The 20,514-nt window shown below is 44.2% G+C and overlaps 1 protein-coding gene across 2 annotated transcripts in view; it reads right to left on the bottom strand.

Moving 5' to 3' along the window:
• Window positions 1-15,128, bottom strand: part of LOC118363667 (neuropilin-2-like) — a 60,387-nt gene extending 45,259 nt beyond the window's left edge. For both annotated transcript variants that reach the window (XM_052488500.1, XM_052488501.1), the window contains exons 1-2: window positions 14,348-15,128; window positions 5,902-6,079 (exon numbers count right to left, since the gene is read on the bottom strand). In XM_052488500.1, the coding sequence (XP_052344460.1) occupies window positions 5,902-6,079; window positions 14,348-14,420 (251 nt within the window). In that variant the 5' untranslated portion in view covers window positions 14,421-15,128. The remainder of the gene's footprint in view (window positions 1-5,901; window positions 6,080-14,347) is intronic.
• Between the last annotated feature and the right edge of the window lie 5,386 nt (window positions 15,129-20,514).

Here is a 20,514-nt window from a genome sequence, read left to right as displayed (position 1 = left end):
GATGAATACATGTATGAAGGCTGGCCGAGTGGCAGAACGGAGTCTCTCACACACACACATCCACATGTGCGCACACACGCAGGAAGGCAGGAAGGCAGGCAGGCAGGCAGGCAGGCAGGCAGGCAGGCAGGCAGGCAGGCAGGCAGGCAGGCAGGCAGGCAGGCAGGCAGGCAGGCAGGCAGACAGACAGACAGACAGACAGACAGACAGACAGACAGACAGACAGACAGACAGACAGACAGACAGACAGACAGACAGACAGACAGACCCTCGTCCCACTCAAGTCCATTAGAGTTCACCTTGCATTTTTCTGACTCCTTCCCTCCCCCCTTCTCCCTCACTATGTGACTGGGGTCTTTATGGGTTATGGAGTCCTGCTTGTTGGGACCCATGATGGTTTACACCAGCCCTCCATAGAGGCCAGAAGAAACCCATAAGGGGTGGGAGGTGGAAACTTAAGGAAGTCCTTCAGGGCTGTTGTTCAGCACCAGTCCAGGCATGCCTTCTCTCCTCGACTCCTTTCCACTCATCCTCCTCTCATCCTCTCAACTGCTAACAGATCCTGCTAATTACCTTCCACACCTTCCTTGTTTGTCTGGTACTTCCGTCCACCTCTGTGCATTCCCTACAGGCGCCAGGCCAGGGACAATCCCCTCAGACAGACAGCCTCACCTCACCTAAACCTTTGCCCCAGACTGTCAACCTCACCACTGAGAACAGAGTCCAGTCTAGTTCACTTCCACCACTCTGTGATGAGTGTTGCACTTGACAAAAAAAAATGCAAATATCTGTTCCTCGAATAGTGGCGTGGCAGGTGTAATCTACACTCACAACGGAACTGTGTAGTTTATATTGACAAAATGCAATTTTGAGTGGTATACAAAAGAAAACGGCTATGAATTTGTGTGACTGTTGCTTCCATTACGGACGATATATATATTTGTTGCCACCATTCACTCTTAATCTAAAGTGCTCAACAACCACAGCTATTTACGGCGCTGGTGGTCAAACAACAGGGCTGAGGCCCAGACACTAAAAGGAAGTAAGGCTTCTTAGTCTGCCTAGCATAGAGCCACCTCATGCACCTCATGTACGCCTAATAAGGCATAAGTGCCTCTGAAATATTAAGTAGACGCTGGGAGAGAAATCCCAACAGATTCCCCCGGCTGCCGTCTTCAATCTGGCCTTAGAACAAATAGCACTCAGAGCAGCCATCTCCGAGCCGTTTGCTTACAGTAGCTTTACAGTTACAGATAACTGGGGTTGCGTCCCAAAAGGCACCCCTATTCCTTATATGGTGCACTTCTTTTGACCAGGCCCCATAGGTTGTGCACTATTTAGGGAATAGGGTGCCGTTTGGGACACAGGCTGGGGCTAAACCGCTAACAGCTAACCACAAAGTGTCTATATAGGCCTATAGGCTACGGCCCAAGGCTTTTTAAAGGGGCATCGCCATCGATCCCGCCAGTCTGGTTGGTGTGAGTATCTACTGCTGGGATGCCCTGTATGACCTCCTTACGCCTGTATTAAAAAATATATTTGTCTCTCTCTCTGTCTGTCTGTGTCTGTCTGTCTGTCTGTCTTTCTCCCTCTCTCTGAGCATGAGAGAGTGTATATGTATTTAAAGACTATGGTCAATTGGAGTGATCGGTTGGTTGACTATTAGCGGCTATTGGTGTGGTCAAGTACACTGGACCGTAATGTGACCATGACTTGTGACTCTGGGCAGATCAGACCTGTGCAATGACCTCACTAATCTGCCCCCCCCACGTCTATGGCCCATCAATTCCTCATTACAAGCGGAAAACAGCCATTGATCTGATTCCAACAGCTCCCATCTCCCCCCAGGGAGTGTAGCAGACACACAGGATGATATCACACTCACACGTTGAACCTCTCTATTGCTACGCCTCAATGGCACTTCCCCAGTGATGAAACTAAGTGCACGTCCTAAATGGCACCCTATTCCTTATTGGGCCTGGTCAAAAGTAGTGCACTAAATATGGAATCAGGTGACATTTGGGATGCAAACCGAGGCACATTAGTATGGGGTGCCGTTTGTAAAGTTGAATGATCAATTCTATAGAAGAACATGACTGCAGGCTGATAGAACTGTACGGATATCAAAGCTCTACTAAATCGTCACCTCCAGTTGCCAATGTGGGGCCCACAATAAAAATGACCTCATAAAAAAAACTGCATAAAAACAAAATTGATCTTTGCGAAGGTGTGTCAGCTTTTATGGTGTGTGTGTGTGTGTGTGTGTGTGTCGCGAACATCCTTCAATTAGTTTAATCCCACTGTGCAAAATAAAGTACTTCCACACCAGGGCAGAGAGAGAGAGAGAAAGAAAGACAGAAAGAAATAGATAGAGAGAGAGAAAGATAGAGAGAGAGAGAAAGAAAGAAAGAAAGAGAGATAGAGAGAGAGAAATGAAGAGAAAGAAATAGAGATGGAGAGAGAGAAAGAAAGAGAGATAGATAGAAATATATATATATATATAGAGAGATAGAGAGAAAGATAGAGAGAGAGAGAAAGAAAGAAAGAAAGAGGGATAGAGAGAGAAAGATAGAGAGAGAGAAAGAGAGATAGAGAGAGAAAGAGAGATAGAGAGAGAAAGATAAAGAGAGAGAGAGAGAACGAGAGATAGAGAGAGAGAGAAAGATAGAGAGAGAAAGATAGAGAGAGAGAGAGAGAGAGAGAGAGAGAGAGAGAGAGAGAGAGAGAGAGAGAGAGAGAGAGAGAGAGAGAGAGAGAGAGAGAGAGAGAGAAAGAGAGAGAGAGAGAGAGAGAGAGAGAGAGAGAGAGAGAGAGAGAGAGAGAGAGAGAGAGAGAGAGAGAGAGAGAGAGAGAGAGAGAGAGAGAGAGAGAGAGAGAAAGAGAGAGAGAAAGAGAGAGCTACGGAGAAAGTGGGATGCACCTCCTGCACTCCATATCGGTATCATCCCTTCAGCCCTGGTCCCAGCCAATGGCAGATTGCATTAGAGATATAGGCTTGATATTTCATCTCAGCCTTTATTGCATTTATTCCACATCAATCTACTCTGGGCTTGGAGGTAAAAGCCATTTGGCACCCTGCCGGACTCTGCCTGAAATGAAATTCTGAATTAAAGTGCCACCTCAGATATGTGAAGTCTGCATAACACTGGGTATTTTATTGCTGCAGCAGTGATGATCTGTGCGGTTGAAGCTACCAGAGCCTTTGACTCTTTGAACCCCGGGAAAGTGCTGGTTGGCCGGAAGAGGGATTAATTCTTCAGTATGGTGTGGGTTATAAAGTAAGGCTGACCTTAGGTGGGCCAACCAAACACTTTCCTTGAGTTCACATGCTCAGGGTCTCAGAGTAATTTACTCTCAGGAGAGACCATGGCACTGACATAATGTTTATGAGATGATGAGACATACAAAAGACATGGCTTACATAGAACTGTAAGTGTCCATAGATTAAAGCCCTTTACAACTCTCGCAACTATATCACATATTTACAATAAACACAGTCCATTTGTAATATTTACATTATACAGTATATACAGTATATTCAGATAGCATTTAAATAATACCCTGACCAAGTCTCCTGCCCCTCCAGTGGTTTATTCACTAAGAGCAAAACGGGCTGAAATGAGGAGGGACAAACTTGAACTTGTTCAATAAGAAACTCTTGTTTTCGTTTCAAAATGTTTTCCGTTGCCCAAAAATTGTTACTGTTTGCTACGGTGTGCACTAATGAATACAGTCCAGCATTACCACTCCCTCACCTCAAACCAGAAGAGAAAAACTCCAAGTCTCCCTCCTGTCTCCCCAGTCAGACATACTGCTATGCCTAATCACTCAGGAAGGAGGAAACAACACACAGCTGCACCAGAAACACTAACTGGAAGCTATTTGAACCCAGTCTAAAGCACTCTCCACTTTGCTTCTTTGCTGCTTTGGCCATGAGGGCCAAGGAACACATCTTCAACAAACGAAATCTGTGTGTGTCCCAAATGGCACCCTATTCCCTATACAGTACAGTGTTCTCTGGTCAAAACACCATCCAGGGAATAGGGTGCCATTTGGGACAAATCCTACATTAAAAAGACTATAGCAGCATTAGTGAGAAAAGGGAGTTATAGGTTGGTCTTTATGAATAAATAACATTGTTGATGTGTCTCTCTTTTCTAATGGGGCTGTAAAGTATGGGCCTTTTTCTCTGAGGGGAGAGGATGCGGAATGGATAGTGGTTGCCATGGGTTTCCCTGCCGATTACACACACTCTCCCAAACATGTGTTCATGTGCAGGTATACACGCAAAAATAAGGACATGCACACACATACAGAGAAGCACGCACACGCATGAAGAAACACACACCCACACGCACGGGCACCCACACAAACAAACAGAGGCATGTGCACCCACCCACAGCGTTTACAAAAAGCACCCACACACATCTGAGTGGAAGTGTGAGAGGGCAAAGCTTGAGATCCTACAGTCCCCTCAGGCTAATACAAAACCGATCCACAAAAAAGTAGAGCATTTCTGAGGAGGCTTTTCAATTCTCTCTCTCTATCTCTCTGAAATACTGATTAACGACAGTGAGCACATTCATTGTATCCGTCTATCACAGAACTACACATGCTATCTATGACTAGGGGGATTTTAATGGGGATTTACGTTACACAAGACCAGATAGAGACATCATCAAATTCAACAACCACCCGAGCCACATAGAATTGGGAGTTATGGGCCTCCCGAGAGGCGCAGTGGTCTAAGGCACTGCATCGCAGTGCTAGCTGTGCCACTAGAGATTCTGGGTTCGAGTCCAGGCTCTGTCACAGCCGACCGCAACCGGGAGACCAATGGGACGGCGCACAATTGGCCCAGCATCGTCTGGGTTAGGGGAGGGTATGGCCGGCAGGGATGTCCTTGTCCCGCACACTAGCGACTCCTGTGGCGGGCCGGGCACAGTGCGCGCTGACATGGTCGCCAGGTGTACGGTGTTTCCTCCGACACATTGGTGCGGCTGGCTTCCGGGTTAAGTGGTCATTGTGTCAAGAAGCAGTGCGGCTTGTGTTTTCGTGGTATCCAACTACCAATTGTATACCACGAAATTGGGGAGAAAAAAGGGGTACAAAAAAAGAAATAGAAAAAAAGAAATGGGAGTTATAGATCTCATTCTCATTGAATGCAAGTCTAAGAAGTAGTAGATCTGTTCTATGTGCGGCATTTCTATGCCTCCAGATCTTACGTTTCGTTTTAACGTGTTTAACTTTCAGTTTTGTACACCAGCTTCAAACAGCTGAAAATATTGCTTATGGAAAATATATTTCACAGCGATTTAGATAGTAGAATGATTCTCTGCACTATACTTGCTTGTTTTGTCACATAAACTGAAATTAGGTGAACTATTAGAATTTTTGCAACCAGGAAATGACACAGAAATGTCTTCATAGTGCAGCTTTAAGAGAGCAGTAGGAGAAAGGGTTAAAGCCAGGCCAGAGCATGATGACTGACTGATATGAGGTCAGAGAGACAATAGAAAGGCATATGATTCATATTATACATCTCTATGAAAGAGGAAACTGACCAAGCTGGTTCCCATCTGGCCTGTAATCGCTCCACTGAACTCCCTCTCTCAAATCTGTTTTCCTGATAACTTCACCACATCACCCGTCTTACCTACTGTAATGGCCAATACTGTAACTATGGCTAACTATGAACTCTCTGTTACATATGTATAACCAGTCAGAGGCAGATCTGAAGTTAAAACCATCCCCGGTCAATCTCCCTCCTTCTCTCCCTCCCTCTCTCCTTCTCTCCCTCCCTCTACCATTTTTTCGAGCCTAAGTATATCCAAAAGGCCTCCCTCTCTCCCTTTCCCCCCCAATCACCCCTCTCCCCCTTCTCTCCCTCCTCGCTCTCACCTGCAGTCCAGTCTCTCCAGTTCAAAGTGGGGGTTGAAGTTGAGGACGATGCGCTGGGAGGGCTCCGGGGCCGTGATGACCCACTGGCAATTCTGGTGGGGCGGGTACTCCAGAGGGTAGCCCGGGGACGTGATGTACCCTGCGTCGCTGGCATCCAGAGTGCCCCCACACACCTCACCTGAGAGAGAGAAAGAGAGGGAGAGAGATAGAGAGACATATGGTCAAAACATCTACGAATACAATCCTTGCTATTCAAGCGATTATTGATTTGAGAATTTGTCTTCTTATTCCATAGTGATGTGATTTGTGATGTAGTGACGCACGATTTGTAATAATATCTGTGTCAGAGATACGTAGTGTTCACATGAATTCTACTATAGCAACAAAATAGACAACCACGCACACGTCTCCCCCATGCAGACAAACTAACCCCACACCAAGGCTCTAATCTCTCCTCTGGGAGCATTCTCTAAATGTAATTGTTGTTCTGGCAAGGCAATCTGCAAACATTAGAACACATTCCCTGATCCTATCGGCTCTCTCCCAGGAACAATAGCCTGCCAATAGCATCGTTCGGCTGGCCCAGACAGGAAGTGACAGTAGACCCCCTGTCTAGGGGTACAAGGGTTCACCCCGAATCTGTAATGAGAAGCCAGAGAAACAAAGCCTTTATTTTCGCCGTACGCCCACGCCTCGCTCGCCGTTCCCTATCTCACACAAACACGCAAAGCACACACAAACACATCGGGAGACAATACAGTGAGGTCCCTCATCAGTCATTTTACTGCAGTATATGATTTTCCGGTCATTATTATTCTAAATGGAAGGCGAGATGAGGAAGACAAAAAATGTCTCTCCACAATGTTCACCATGACAACGATGCTAGGGGTGGTTAACTCTTTCCGTGCTGACAGAGGCTGCATTCTGATTCTTTATCCTTCTCCCGAAGTGATGCATTCATTTACTCTCCCTCATGCAATATGGTGCAAGCATGGCTGGAGGGAGTTTCCACCATTATCCCAACACCAGTTCATTCCTTTTAAATCCACGAGGGGGAGTGTACAAGTGAACAAATCGGGAGAAGGTTAGAGAATCGGAACACATTTTTTATTTAACCTTTATTTAACTAGGCATGTCAGTTAAGAACAAATTCTTTTCACAAAGACGGCCTACACCTGCCAAAACCGGATGACGCTGAGCCAATTGTTCGCCGCCCTCTGGGACACCCAATCACAGACGGTCGTGATACAGCCTGGATTCGAACCAGGGTGTCTGTAGTGACACCTCAAGCACTGAGATGCCGTACCACAGACCGCTGCGCCACTCGGCAGCCCAGTGAATATAAGGACATCAATGAAAATGGCGATGACTCAATATTCTGTTTTATCTGCTTCACCTATTCCAAGTTATGTGAGCACATCATCAAAGGAAGTGGGGGGGGAGCGGAGATTGGAGGGTTGAAATATAATAGACTGTTCAAGTGTTGACATTTTCAAGGCTATTGTATTTTAAAAGGCACACTTAGGTTTTGGTGACATTTGATATAATAGCAAAACCCTACCATCCTTACTTGGATAGAAACTCACACACACTTATGTATACACATGTGTGCATGCACACACACACACACACACTCCCCCCACATGCCAGTCCAGCCTATCACTCAAAACACCTATCACTCAATACTGCAACCAAAGCTAAATAAAAAGACCAAAAGTAGAAGAAAAGTCTCTTTATCTCCCCTGGAGGATTCAGACATGCAGGACTATAAAGTCTGCCTATGGAGTGTTCTTCTCTCCCCACCACCTCCATGTCGTCATCTTAAATGGCACCCTTTTCCCGATTTAGTGCACTACTTTTGACCAGGTCCCATAGGGAATCCCATGGTTCTGGTCAGAATAGTGCACTATAGAGGGCAAGGGTACTCAAGTACTATTTGAGAAGGTCCGGTCACACAAATTCCCTATTTGGCAAAGGTCCGGATAATGTAATATATCACCATAGTAATAAACCCCCACTTCGCAACCCCAAACTGTTCACACCCCTCTTGTCTGCAATTATACACATTTTGTATGGGACATAGTTTTTTTATGTTTTAAAGCGAATTCCCTGCAATTCCACGCATTCTTCCATGCCTTATGTGTCTTTATATGATACCAGGGGTCAAAGTGCGAGCTCGTAAAAACAATATACACCTACCCATTCCAGGGTTTTTCTTTATTTTTACTATTTTCTACATTGTAGAATAATAGTGAAGACATCAAAACTGTGAAATAACACATATGGAATCATGTCGTAACCAAAAAAGTGTTAAACAAATCTAAATATATTTTATATTTGACATTCTTCAAAGTAGCCACCCTTTGCCTTTGATGTCAGCTTTGCAAACTCTTGGCATTCTCAGCTTCATGAGGTAGTCACCTGGAATGCATTTCAATTAACAGGTGTGCCTTGTTAAAAGTTGATTTGTGGAATTTCTTTCCTTCTTAATGTGTTTGAGCCAATCAGTTGTGTTGTGACATGGTATTGGTGGTACAGAAGATTGCCCTATTTGTTAAAAGACCAAGTTCATACTATGGCAAGAACCGCTCAAATAATCAATGAGAAACAACAGTCCATCATTACTTTAAGATATGAAGGTCAGTCAATGCGGAACATTTCAAGAACTTTGACAGTTTCTTCAAGTGCAGTAGCAAAAATCATCATGCGCTATGATGAAACTGGCTCTCATGAGGATCGCCACAGGAAAGGAAGACCCAGAGTTACCTCTGCTGCAGCTGCAGATGATAAGTTCATTAGTTAACTGCACCTCAGATTGCAGCACAAATAAATGCTTCACAGAGTTCAAGTAACAGACACATCTCAACATCAACTGTTCAGAGGAGACTGCATGAATCAGGCATTCATGGTCAAATTGCTGCAAAGAAACCACTACTAAAGGACACCAATAATAAGAAGAGACTTACTTCGTGCAATGGACATTAGACCGGTGGAAATCTGTCCTTTGGTCTGAAAAGTCCAAATTTGAGATTTTTGGATCCAACCGCTGTATCTTTGTGAGACGCAGAGTAGGTGAATGGATGATCTCCGCATGTGTGGTTCCCACCGTGAAGCATGGAGGAGGAGGTCTGATGGTGCTTTGCTGGTGACACTGTCTTTGATTTATGTAGAATTCAAGGCACAGTTAACCGGCATGGCTACCACAGCATTCTGCAGCAATACGCCATCCAGTCTGGTTTGCGCTTAGTGGAACAATCAATTATTTTTCAACAGGACAATGACCCAACATACATCCAGGCTGTGTAAGGGCTATTTGACCAAAAAGGAGAGTGATGGAGTGCTGCATCAGATGACCTGGCCTTCACAATCACCTGATCTCAACAAAATTGAGATGGTTTGGGATGAGTTGGACCGCAGAGTGAAGGAAAAGGAACCAACAAGTGCTCAGCATATGTGGGAACTCCTTCGGGACTGTTGGAAAAGCATTCCAGGTGAAGCTGGTTGAAAGAATGCCAAGAGTGTGCAAAGCTGTCATCAAGGCAAAGAGTGGCTACTTTGAAGAATCTAAAATCTATTTTGATTTGTTTAACACTTTTTTGGTTACTACATTATTCTATATGTGTAATTTCATAGTTTTGATGTCTTCACTATTATTGTGCAATGTAGGAAATAGTACAAATTAAGAAAAACCCTTTTGAGAAAGAAAAACTTTTGACTGATACTATATATATATTTATTTTCTATTTTTTCCTGGACCAGAGGTCCGTATTGACCCCGTTCTGGGTCCAGATCCAGTCCTCGGTCCACCAGTTGAGTATGGGAGATATAGGGAATCGGGTGCCATTTCGGACGCAGCCTTTTTGTATTCTCCAAAAGCTGTGCCGAGTTGTCAGTAGTACCGCCAGGGGAAGATTAAGCCATTTGGGAGAATCCTGCAGCCTCAGGACTTTTCCGCTCCCTGAACTGAGCAGACCATTCATGTACAGCTAAGGAGGAGGGCGACGGGGGGGTGGAGAGAGGGATGCCAGCAGGGAGAAAGGCAGGTAAAGAGGGATAGATGAAGGGGATGAGGATGATGAGGGAGGAGAGGGAGCGAGATGGAGGGAGAGGGACAAAAAAGTGGGAGATAAGAGGGATTGAGAGAGGGGTAGAAGGAATGGAGAGAAAGGCTGTGAGACGGAGAAGGATTAAGGCAGAGAAGGAAGGGAGGGAGGTGATTGAGGGGGAGGAAGAAAGAGAGTGTGTAGAGGAGCTGGAGTGAGAGAGCCTGACGAGGCTCATTAAGATATGACCATCCCTGTGGGGACTGACCCTGGAGGAGATGATGGGCTGTCAGTAGCATACACAGTACATGCAGGGGAGAGGTGTGTGTGTGTGTGTGGGGGGTGCGAGCAGTGTGTATTGTATGTTATCGACTGGGTATGTCTTTGTTTAAGTCCCCTGTTAGGGTGGAGAATGTGTACGTGAATGTTTGTGTTTTTATGGATACACAGTGTATTTTTCGGAGCACTATGTCTTATAGGTGCATGTGTGCTTGTGTGATAAGGAGGGAGGATGAGGAGGGAGCGTTCATTAGAGAGGTAGCCTCATGAATTATTGTGTCTGTGCTGGCTCAGGACTCCAACCATCTCCACACACGCACATGCATGCACACAACACTGCACGGACATGCCATAGCGACCCTCAACATATGTGAACAATGTTGATATATAGTATATGACATATAAGTAGCAATAACAGGTGAGGGCATGTGTGGGTCTACACATAATGGTGTGTATGTGCATACGTGTGAGTGTGTGCGTGAACTTGGACGCAAGCGAAATGTGTGCTTTAATTAACGTCTTCAAATCTACTGTACAAGTCTCTGTCTATATATACAGCATATGCACATCTCTGTGTGTGCACATATTTCTATTAGCGGTATTATCAGTGAACAGCTTTCGGAAGTGTGGAAGGGCCGTTATAGATCTCCCAATCATAATCTCCCTCTATCTATCTTTCTCTCTCTCTCTTTCCCTCACTCCCACCTTAATTAAAAAAGTGCTGTCGCTTCGAGAGAGGGAATCAGGGGGACAGAGAGATGAGAGGCACTATTTGTTCATCCCTACACAGGGGCTGTGTCCACGACTGTTTTTAATCTAACCACTCCACACAAGACTGGACGGAGGGAGGGAGGGAGGGAGGGAGAGATTTGTGACTTTCAAAGCTCTTTACTTTAATCATTAGGCACCTACCATAAGGCCCTACCTACCTTTAAATAATATTAAAGTCTCCTGTATGGCTCAGTTGGTAAGAGCACAGCACTGACAACGTCGGTATCATGGGTTTGAGTTCCATTGAGGCCACCCGTATGAAACTGTATGCACACACTTAGTCGCTCTGGATAAAGACATCTGCTAAATGACATGTTATCATTGATATTGTTATTATATTAAAGATTAAGACCAAATGGAACAATACTAAATGAATGTGCAGCAGAAATCGTAGTTAAAACGTTGCCATTCAAGTGTACACATTTAGACTTCAGTTCCAATATGAACAACACACAGATTTGGTACCCTAAATCACCATTGGCATGCTAGACTAAAGCCTCCTCTCTCTCTCCTGAGTTGGAGCACCCATGCATGACTCTTCATAATAGGCTAAGTGGTTTTGGCTAATCAACCAAATGCATCGGATTGGGTATAGCAATCAACTAATCACCGGATCAATTGACCAAAAGCAGATGGTTGCGTTTCGCTGGGTTTTGCTTTGCTAAAATACCGCTGTCCAGATAAATGACCTGTGTGTGCAGTGTGTGTGTGTGAGTACGTTAACACAAATTAAGCAGCAGACCGAGGGGCCACCAGCTAGCCGATAGGTGTATTATTTATGGTGGCCTTGTTTATAATTTCACCCTTGTCACCTTGTTCCAGGGGGTTGGCGTGTCCCCCTCCTCCCCCCCCCAGCACCCCAGCCCTTCTCCTGGCCAAGGTATTGAACCACAGCCCCTTTTGTTTTTCAGCTCTCGAATGCTAACAACTACAGTCCTGACCTTGTTTCTCCTCTGCTGATGTGTTATAGGAGTCTGGGGGAGATTAAAAAAGATTCTGGGGTAGAGAGAGGGGGGGGTAACCAAGAGGGGGCATGGAGAGGGAGAGAGGTGGGGAGACAAGAGAAAGAAGCGAACGAGGGAGAGAAAGAAGCAAGCAGAGAGAGAGGAGGAAATTAAAGCTTTTCATTAATCTGCATTGTAACAGATAGAAAGGTGAACATACAGAGACAAAGGAGACACACACTGGTCCTGTATGTTCAATTAATTACTAGTTCATTATTATGAATGACTTAATTATACTTAATTACACAATCATGAGTCACATTGTTGTGGTTACATTATGTGCATCCCAAATGTCACCCTATTCCTTATTGTAAGTGCATTACTTCTGACCAGAGCTTATTCTCTCCTTTAGCCCTATGGGCTCTGGTCAAAAGTAGTGCACTAAATACAGAAAAGGGTGCTATTTGGGACAAAGACACAGACGTCTCCCTTCTGCTCTCCGACCCCCGAGCGTAGTGTTCATTTTCATACGCCCAACATCATCAGTTCCTCTTCCTGCCCTCTGTTCTTAAAATTCTGTGACCCTGCTGTTTGGTACTGTACCCTTCCTTCTCATCTCTATCTGTTTCTCTTGTGCTCTCTCTCTCTCTCTCTCTCTGGTGTTTGTCCTGAAAAACATGCTCTTGTTCTGCACAACATCTCTGTCACTCTCTCTCTCACAACCTCCTGTCTTTCCCACATCTCCCTTTCCTCTCTCTCTCTCGTGTTGCTGTGTGTATATACAAGATGTGCTGTTTTGAGGAGGACAGGAGAAGGCTGGAACAGTGAGTGCTTTGGCAGGCTGAGGTATCTGAGAATGCATGGGGAGAGCTGCCAAAGGCCCACATCTGAGTCTGATAAATGGGCACACAGGCAGCCAACACTGCAAACAGATCATATTGAATCTATCTAAATGGCAGGTCCAAAACCACTCTCACACACACTTGAATGTATGCAAACAAGAATCTCACACTCTGGAGCACATTCTAAGGAAGAACCATAGTAGCAGTCCCGTAAACCACCCAGGGATGCGACACTGAGTAGGGCTCAGAGACAGAGCAGAACGGGAGTGAGAAACCAGACAATGTTTTAAAGCTCATGGCAGCTCTATATCGGGAGTCGGGACTTGGACAAGATTCCAAAACTACAACCAAAAAAAAAATACCTCTTACGCATGAATTATGGATACAACTACTGTGACTTAGGAAGCAAGCCAGCTAGCGTAACATCAGCACGATTCCCTGAATGGAATGGAAGGTGGCTTCGGTGGCCTTTTCGTCAAAATGTGTCATCTTGTTTTAACGTTGCAGCGCAAGTGGAGAACTGATTGTGTGGCGCCGCCTCGAGCTGCAGAGGCACAAGTGCGATTGAGGCACAAACCGTCACCATAATGATTGCAAGACTCTTGAGATAATGAGCGAGTTGTTGGTTGTGTTCTTATTGATATTAATGATGATGGTGGTGGTTAGTCTAACTAATATTCTTGTCATTCTCCACTAACAGCAAAATACCACTTGAGGCGCATTATTTTGGTTTGGTCAATGGATTATGTTGTCTACAGACGCGTTTAGAGTTGAGCATTCCTTCATGAACTCTTACCAAGAAACAACAACAAAAAGAAAGTAGGTCCGTTTCCCCCCCTTTTTTAATTATATAATTATTATGTAATTATCACCCTACAAAGCAGAGTCATTGGGCTATTATATGCTAATGTATGTAGGGTTATTACTTTAAAAAAAATATGTGATCATAAAATTACAAAACCTGCCCAACATGAACGGCCGTGGAACTTTTTAACATGTACCCCCCCATGCTATGAAAACTTGTATTAAATGGCAATGACCTATTTTGGGGCATAATAGAAAAGTTTTTGAGTATCAAATAACATATCACCCAGTCATTTTTCATGGGTGGAATATTGTCACATTACTCTTGGTATACGAAAGAAGTGGAATATAAATAATGTTCTGGACTAACTAGGATAACGAATGGGAATGGGTTCATCTTTCAAGGCTGAGAGAACATTTTGTGGTTAATACCAGTACGGTTACACTACACATGATAGCCTACTGGTTATCAGACCATATCTATCTGATGCCATTCACGGCCTATGTGTTGAAATTCCTGATTTGAAACAGATGGAGCTCGTTTATTATTTATTTATTAAACCAAACGAGTTTTCCAACGCTGAGAAAAACAGGCTATTTTCCCTGTCAGTCTCCAAGACGCAGGTCTAATAAAAAAACGATGTGAGCTTTCAGTTTTTATCATAGTTTAAAGCACATTCTGATTTTTAAACACCCATAAAAGGGTAGTTCCGGGTACATTCGGACACGTTTCTTGACAGCCCATGTGTTGAAGAGAACTTACCCTTGTCTCCACGGACTCCCAGTGTTAGACACATTGCAAGTAAAAATCCAATCAGCGATGATAGCATATCCATTTTGGCAATGTTCAATGTCTTGTTATTTTTAAATGGTACTTCCCAGGATCAAATCAGTTGTCCATCAAGAAAATCCACACCTTTTTTTGCAGAAATGTTATTACTCCACGTAGCCTATTTTACTAAAACAATCAACGAATAATGTTTGTTCCAAGTGTACTTAATTGAATAAAAATAGGCTAAAGACAGCGGTGAACAGCTTTCCCTCCGAAGCGGGCATGTAGGCTACTTGAACGACACACTGGGATGCCACCTTATAACTTTAATACTGGGTTATCTAGCCTCGTGGATGAAATAAACTCCTCTTAATTCCCCGGTTCCATACAGAGCTTGTCCACTGATTTGGAACCTCCTGGGGTATTTCCTACAGGGTCTGATAAGCGGCTCTTAGTCTACCTCCAAATACGACTGAAGCGCATTCCTTTCCCCCCCCTTCTCTCTCCTGTGCTCGCAGGGATTCCAGGACTCCGGTCATTTACTCCTGCATTTACGACCGATGAGACACAGTTGACTGACCTATCAGCCGACAAAAAGTCTCCGTATTTAGAACAAGAATGGAGCGCAAATCATGAGAAGTGTGACGGACATGAACATAATATGTTCCGAAGGAGAACTCATTCCATCTCTGGCACCACTCCTCTAGTATTTTCTGTCTGTAGCGGAGTGTCTCTATGCGCTCCAGCGGCGTGTGTATGTGAGTGAGTGAGAGTGTGTGTTATAGCACTTTTGAACAGAGCAGCTATCGCATTACAGTCAGCGCCTCGGCTCCGCCTCCGGTTGGTTGTTGATCATGGAGAGGTGCGCGCACACTCGTAAAACACACAAGCGCGCGGGCACACACACACGTACACATTTCACGTGACGCCAATAGATAAAGGTTCAACAGATAACGCACACCCTATAATCTCAGGCTCGGGAGTATTTCCACAGGCTATTTTCAAGAGAGAAGAACCAAAGAAACCAAAATAAAAAAAGGGGGAAAAGTGAAGGGGGATGGAGGAAGGGGAGTAGTACATGCATTAGGGCTCCCGAGTGGCGCAGCGGTCCAATCAAATCAAATCAAACTTTATGTCACATGCCCTGAATACAACAAGTGTAGACCTTACCGTGAAATGCTTACTTACAAGCCCTTAACCAAAAGTGCAGTTCAAGAAGAGTTCATCAAATATTTACCAAATAAACCAAAGTAAAAAATAGTAAAATGTAACACAATAATCAGTGTGCAGGGGTACAGGTCAGAGGTCATTTGTACATGTAGGTAGGGGGGAAGTGACAATGCATTGATAATAAACAGCAAGTAGCAGCAGTGTACAAAACAAATGCCAATGTAATAGTCAATGTAATAGTCCGGTGGCCATTTGATTAATTGTTCAGCAGTCTTATGGCTTGGGGCACTGCATCTCAGTGCAAGAGGCGTCACTACAGTCCCTGGTTCGAATCCAGGCTGTATTACATGATGGGAGATTGGGAGTCCCATATAGGGCGTCGCACAATTGGCCCAGCGCCATCCGGGTTTGGCCAGGGTAGGCTGTCGTTGTAAATAAGAATTTGTTAGGCACTTAATAAAAAAAATAAAAAAGAAGACAGCAGCATATAGTCAACAATAAATCATACAGTGGCATACAGTGTGTGCGTGTGTGTATGTGAATGAGTGTGAGTGAGTGTTTGTGTGCTTTACGTGTGTGTGTGTGCCCCTCTTTACAGCGACTCTCTCACCCCATTACCACAGCACATATCAAACAGTGGTTCGAGGCTTAAAGCTGCATGGCAAATGTCACCCTATTCCCTATGTAATAGGTCTCTGGTCAAAATTAGTGCACTACATTGGGAATATGATGCCATTTGGGACACATTCAAAGTCGTATGTTCCTGCTGCCTCGTGGAGGGAACCCACCAAGACCGGCACAAAACAGCTCTACAATCAGCCTGCCTAAATACAGCCACGCTAGCTTTACATAATAACACACTGCCTGGCCCAAAATAATCTGCTGCCTGAGAAATGCCTCTATGGTCCAGCCCAGGCAGATCCCCACTGCTTACAGAACACAAGAGGGTTGCTATGGTCCAGCCCAGGCAGATCCCCACTGCTTACAGAACACAAGAGGGTTGCTATGGTCCAGCCCAGGCAGATCCCCACTGCTTACAGAACACAAGAGGGTTGCTATGGTCCAGCCCAGGCAGATCCCCACTGCTTACAGAACACAAGAGGGTTGCTATGGTCCAGGCCAGGCAGATCCCCACTGCTTACAGAACACAAGAGGGTTGCTATGGTCCAGGCCAGGCAGATCCCCACTGCTTACAGAACACAAGAGGGTTGCTATGGTCCAGCCCAGGCAGATCCCCACTGCTTACAGAACACAAGAGGGTTGCTATGGTCCAGGCCAGGCAGATCCCCACTGCTTACAGAACACAAGAGGGTTGCTATGGTCCAGCCCAGGCAGATCCCTACTGCTTACAGAACACAAGAGGGTTGCTATGGTTCAGGCCAGGCAGATCCCCACTGCTTACAGAACACAAGAGGGTTGTTATGGTCCAGCCCAGGCAGATCCCTACTGCTTACAGAACACAAGAGGGTTGCTATGGTCCAGCCCAGGCAGATCCCTACTGCTTACAGAACACAAGAGGGTTGCTATGGTCCAGCCCAGGCAGATCCCCACTGCTTACAGAACACAAGAGGGTTGCTATGGTCCAGGCAAGGGACAGGAAGGCTTAACATTAGCAAGCTGCACTAACTCCCTGAACCAGAGCTAATTGAAAAGGGATGTACATTAGCCTGGTCCCAGACCGGTCTGTGCTGTCTTGACCAATGACCAGATCTGTTACCAGGCTAATATTAGCTATATTACATGAGAGAATACAGTTTGTCTTTGATGACGCTTTTCTTTAGAAGATGTTGGGGGAGGGAGTGCTAAACTGACATATGGAATTGTTTTAAGATGGTCATACTATGGATTATTTAGATATTTGATTTGAACTATATATATATATATATATAGATACCATTTTTTTTAAATATTGATTTTTGCCTTTACTCTGAAGCCAGAGTGTTACGATAAATGAGTGAGGAGGTGTGGAGTCAGGCGCAGAGAGCAAAAGATGTGGGAAAAAACACGCTTTAATGTTGCGGAAACATAACATGAACAAAAGTAAGAAAACAAATGATCAGAAATATAAAACGGACAGCGTGAAACCCAAATGCAAACAAAATACACTCAAACAACAAAACAGACGAACAAGCCCGCACGAAACAGAAGCGGGCTGAACAAACTATATATAACCCTACCCTAACAACCAAACAAGAAACAGGTGATACCAATTAGACAGAACTAAAGGAACACAGAACAACGGATCGGCGATAGCTAGTAGACCGGCGACGACGACCGCCGAGCGCCACCCGAACAAGAATGGGAGTCACCTTCGGTAATATTCGTGACACAGAGACGTATTGAACAACACATTAATGAATGGCAAAAGGGACACTCCAAAAATAAATAATCAGAAACAAGGTTTTGAAGTGTCCGAAATCTAGGAGATATAAAAAGACTCAGGAAATATAAAAATATATACAGTTGAAGTCGGAAGTCTACATAGACCTTAGCCAAATACACTTAAACTTTAAGTCCTTCACAATTCCTGACATTTAATCCTAGTAAAAATCCCCTGTCTTATGTCAGTTAGGATCACCACTTTATTTTAAGAATGTGAAATGTCAGAATAATAGTAGAGATAATGATTTATTTCAGCTTTTATTTCTGTCATCACATTCCCAGTGGGTCAGAAGTTGACATACACTCAATTAGTATTTGGTAACATTACCTTTAAATTGTTTAACTTGGGTCAAACGTTTTGGGTAGCCTTCCACAAGCTTCCCACAATAAGTTGGGTGAATACTGGCCCTCCTGACAGAGCTGGTGTAACTGAGTCAGGTTTGTAGGCCTCCTTTCTCACACACGCTTTGTGATGGGGCTTTGTGATGGGCACTTCAATACCTTGACGTTGTTGTCCTCAGGCCATTTTGTCCCAACTTTGGAAGTATGCTTGGGGTCGTTGTCCATTTGGAAGACCCATTTGCGACCAAGCTTTAACTTCCTGACTGATGTCTTGAGATGTTGCTTATGTCAATATAGGACTCATTTTAGTGTGGATATAGATACTTTTGTACCTGTTTCCTCCAGTATCTTCACAAGGTCATTTGCTGTTGTTCTGGGATTGATTTGCACTTTTTGCACCAAAGTACGTTCATCTCTAGGCTGCGTGGTCCCATGGTGTTTACACTTGTGTACTATTGTTTGTACAGATGAACGTGGTACCTTCAGGCGTTAGGAAATTGCTTCCAAGGATGAACCAGACTTGTGGAGGTCTACACATTTTTACTTGGCCAATTTCTTTTTATTTTCACATGATGTCAAGCAAAGAGGCACTGAGGCCTTGAAATACATCCACAAGTACACTTCCAATTGACAATGTCAATTAGCCTATCAGAAGCTTCTAAAGCCATGACATAATTTTCTGGAATTTTCCAAGCTGTTTAAAGGCACAGTCAACTTAGTGTATGTTAACTTCTGACCTACTGGAATAGTGATATAGTGAATTATAAGTGAAATAAATCTGTCTGTAAACAATTTTGGGAAAAATGACTTGCGCCATGCACAAAGCAGATGTCCGAAACAACTTGCCAAAACTATAGTTTGTTCAAAATAAATTTGTGGAGTGCTTGAAAAACATGTTTTAATGACTCCAACCTAAGTGTATATAAACTTCCGACTTCAACTGTATACACTACCTGTCCAAAGTTTGGACACACCTACTCATTAAAGTTTGTTGTTTTATAAACTATTTTTACATTGTAGAATAATAGTTAAGACATCAACACTATGAAATAACACATATGGAATCATGTAGTAACCAAAAAAAGTGTTAAACAAATCCAAATAGATTTTAGATTCTTCAAGGTAGCCACCCTTTGCCTTGATGACAGCTTTGCACACTCTTGGCATTCTCTCAACCATCTTCACCTGGAATGCTTTTCCAAAAGTCTTGAAGGAGTTCCCACATATGCTGAGCACTTGTTGGCTGCTTTGGGTTGAGGTCAGGTGATTGTGGAGGCCAGGTCATCTGATGCAGCACTCCATCACTCTCCTTCTTGGTCAAATAGCCCTTACACAGCCTGGAGGTGTGTTTTTGGTAATTGTCCTGTTGAAAAACAAATCATAGTCCCACTAAGCGCAAAGCAGATGGGATGGCATATCGCTGCAGAATGCTGTGGTAACCATGCTGATTAAGTGTGCCTTGAATTCTAAACAAATTACAGACAGTGTCACCAGCGAAGCACACCCACACCATCACACCTCCATCCATGCTTCACAGTGGGAACCACACATGCAGAGATAATCCGTTCACCTGCTCTGCGTCTCACAAAGACACGGCAGTTGGAACCAAAAATCTCAAATTTGGACTCATCAGACCAAAGAACAGATTTTCACCGGTCTTATGTCCATTGCTTGTGTTTCTTGGCCCAAGCAAGTCTCTTCTTATTATCGGTGCCCTTTAGTGGTGGTTTCTTTGCAGCAATACACATATGAAGGCCTGATTCATGCAGTCTCCTCCGAACAGCTGATGTTGAGATGTGTCTGTTACTTGAACTCTGTGAAGCATTTATTTGGACTGCAATTTCTGAGGCTGGTAACTCTAAAGGATTTATCCTCTGCAGCAGAGGTAACTCTGGATCTTCCTTTCCTCATGAGAGCAATATTCATTATAGCGCGTGATGGTTTTTGCTACTGCACTTGAAGAAACTGTCAAAGTTCTTGAAATGTTCCACATTTACTGACCTTCATCTCTTAAAGTAATGATGGATTGTTGTTTCTCTTTGCTTATTTGAGCTGTTCTTGCCATAATATGGATTTGGTCTTTTACCAAATAGGACTGTCTTCTGTATACCACCCCTACCTTGTCACAGCACAACTGATTGGCTCAAACACATTAAGAAGGAAAGAAATTCCACAAACAAACTTTTAACAAGGCACAACTATTAACTGAAATGCATTCCAGGTGACTACCTCATGATGCTGGTTGAGGGAATTCCAAGAATGTG

This window comes from Oncorhynchus keta, chromosome 30 (assembly GCF_023373465.1).
Source record: "Oncorhynchus keta strain PuntledgeMale-10-30-2019 chromosome 30, Oket_V2, whole genome shotgun sequence".
NCBI classification, from domain to species: domain Eukaryota; kingdom Metazoa; phylum Chordata; class Actinopteri; order Salmoniformes; family Salmonidae; genus Oncorhynchus; species Oncorhynchus keta.
Note: the sequence above shows the minus strand (reverse complement) of the source record. Positions and strands in the feature narration are given on the sequence as shown.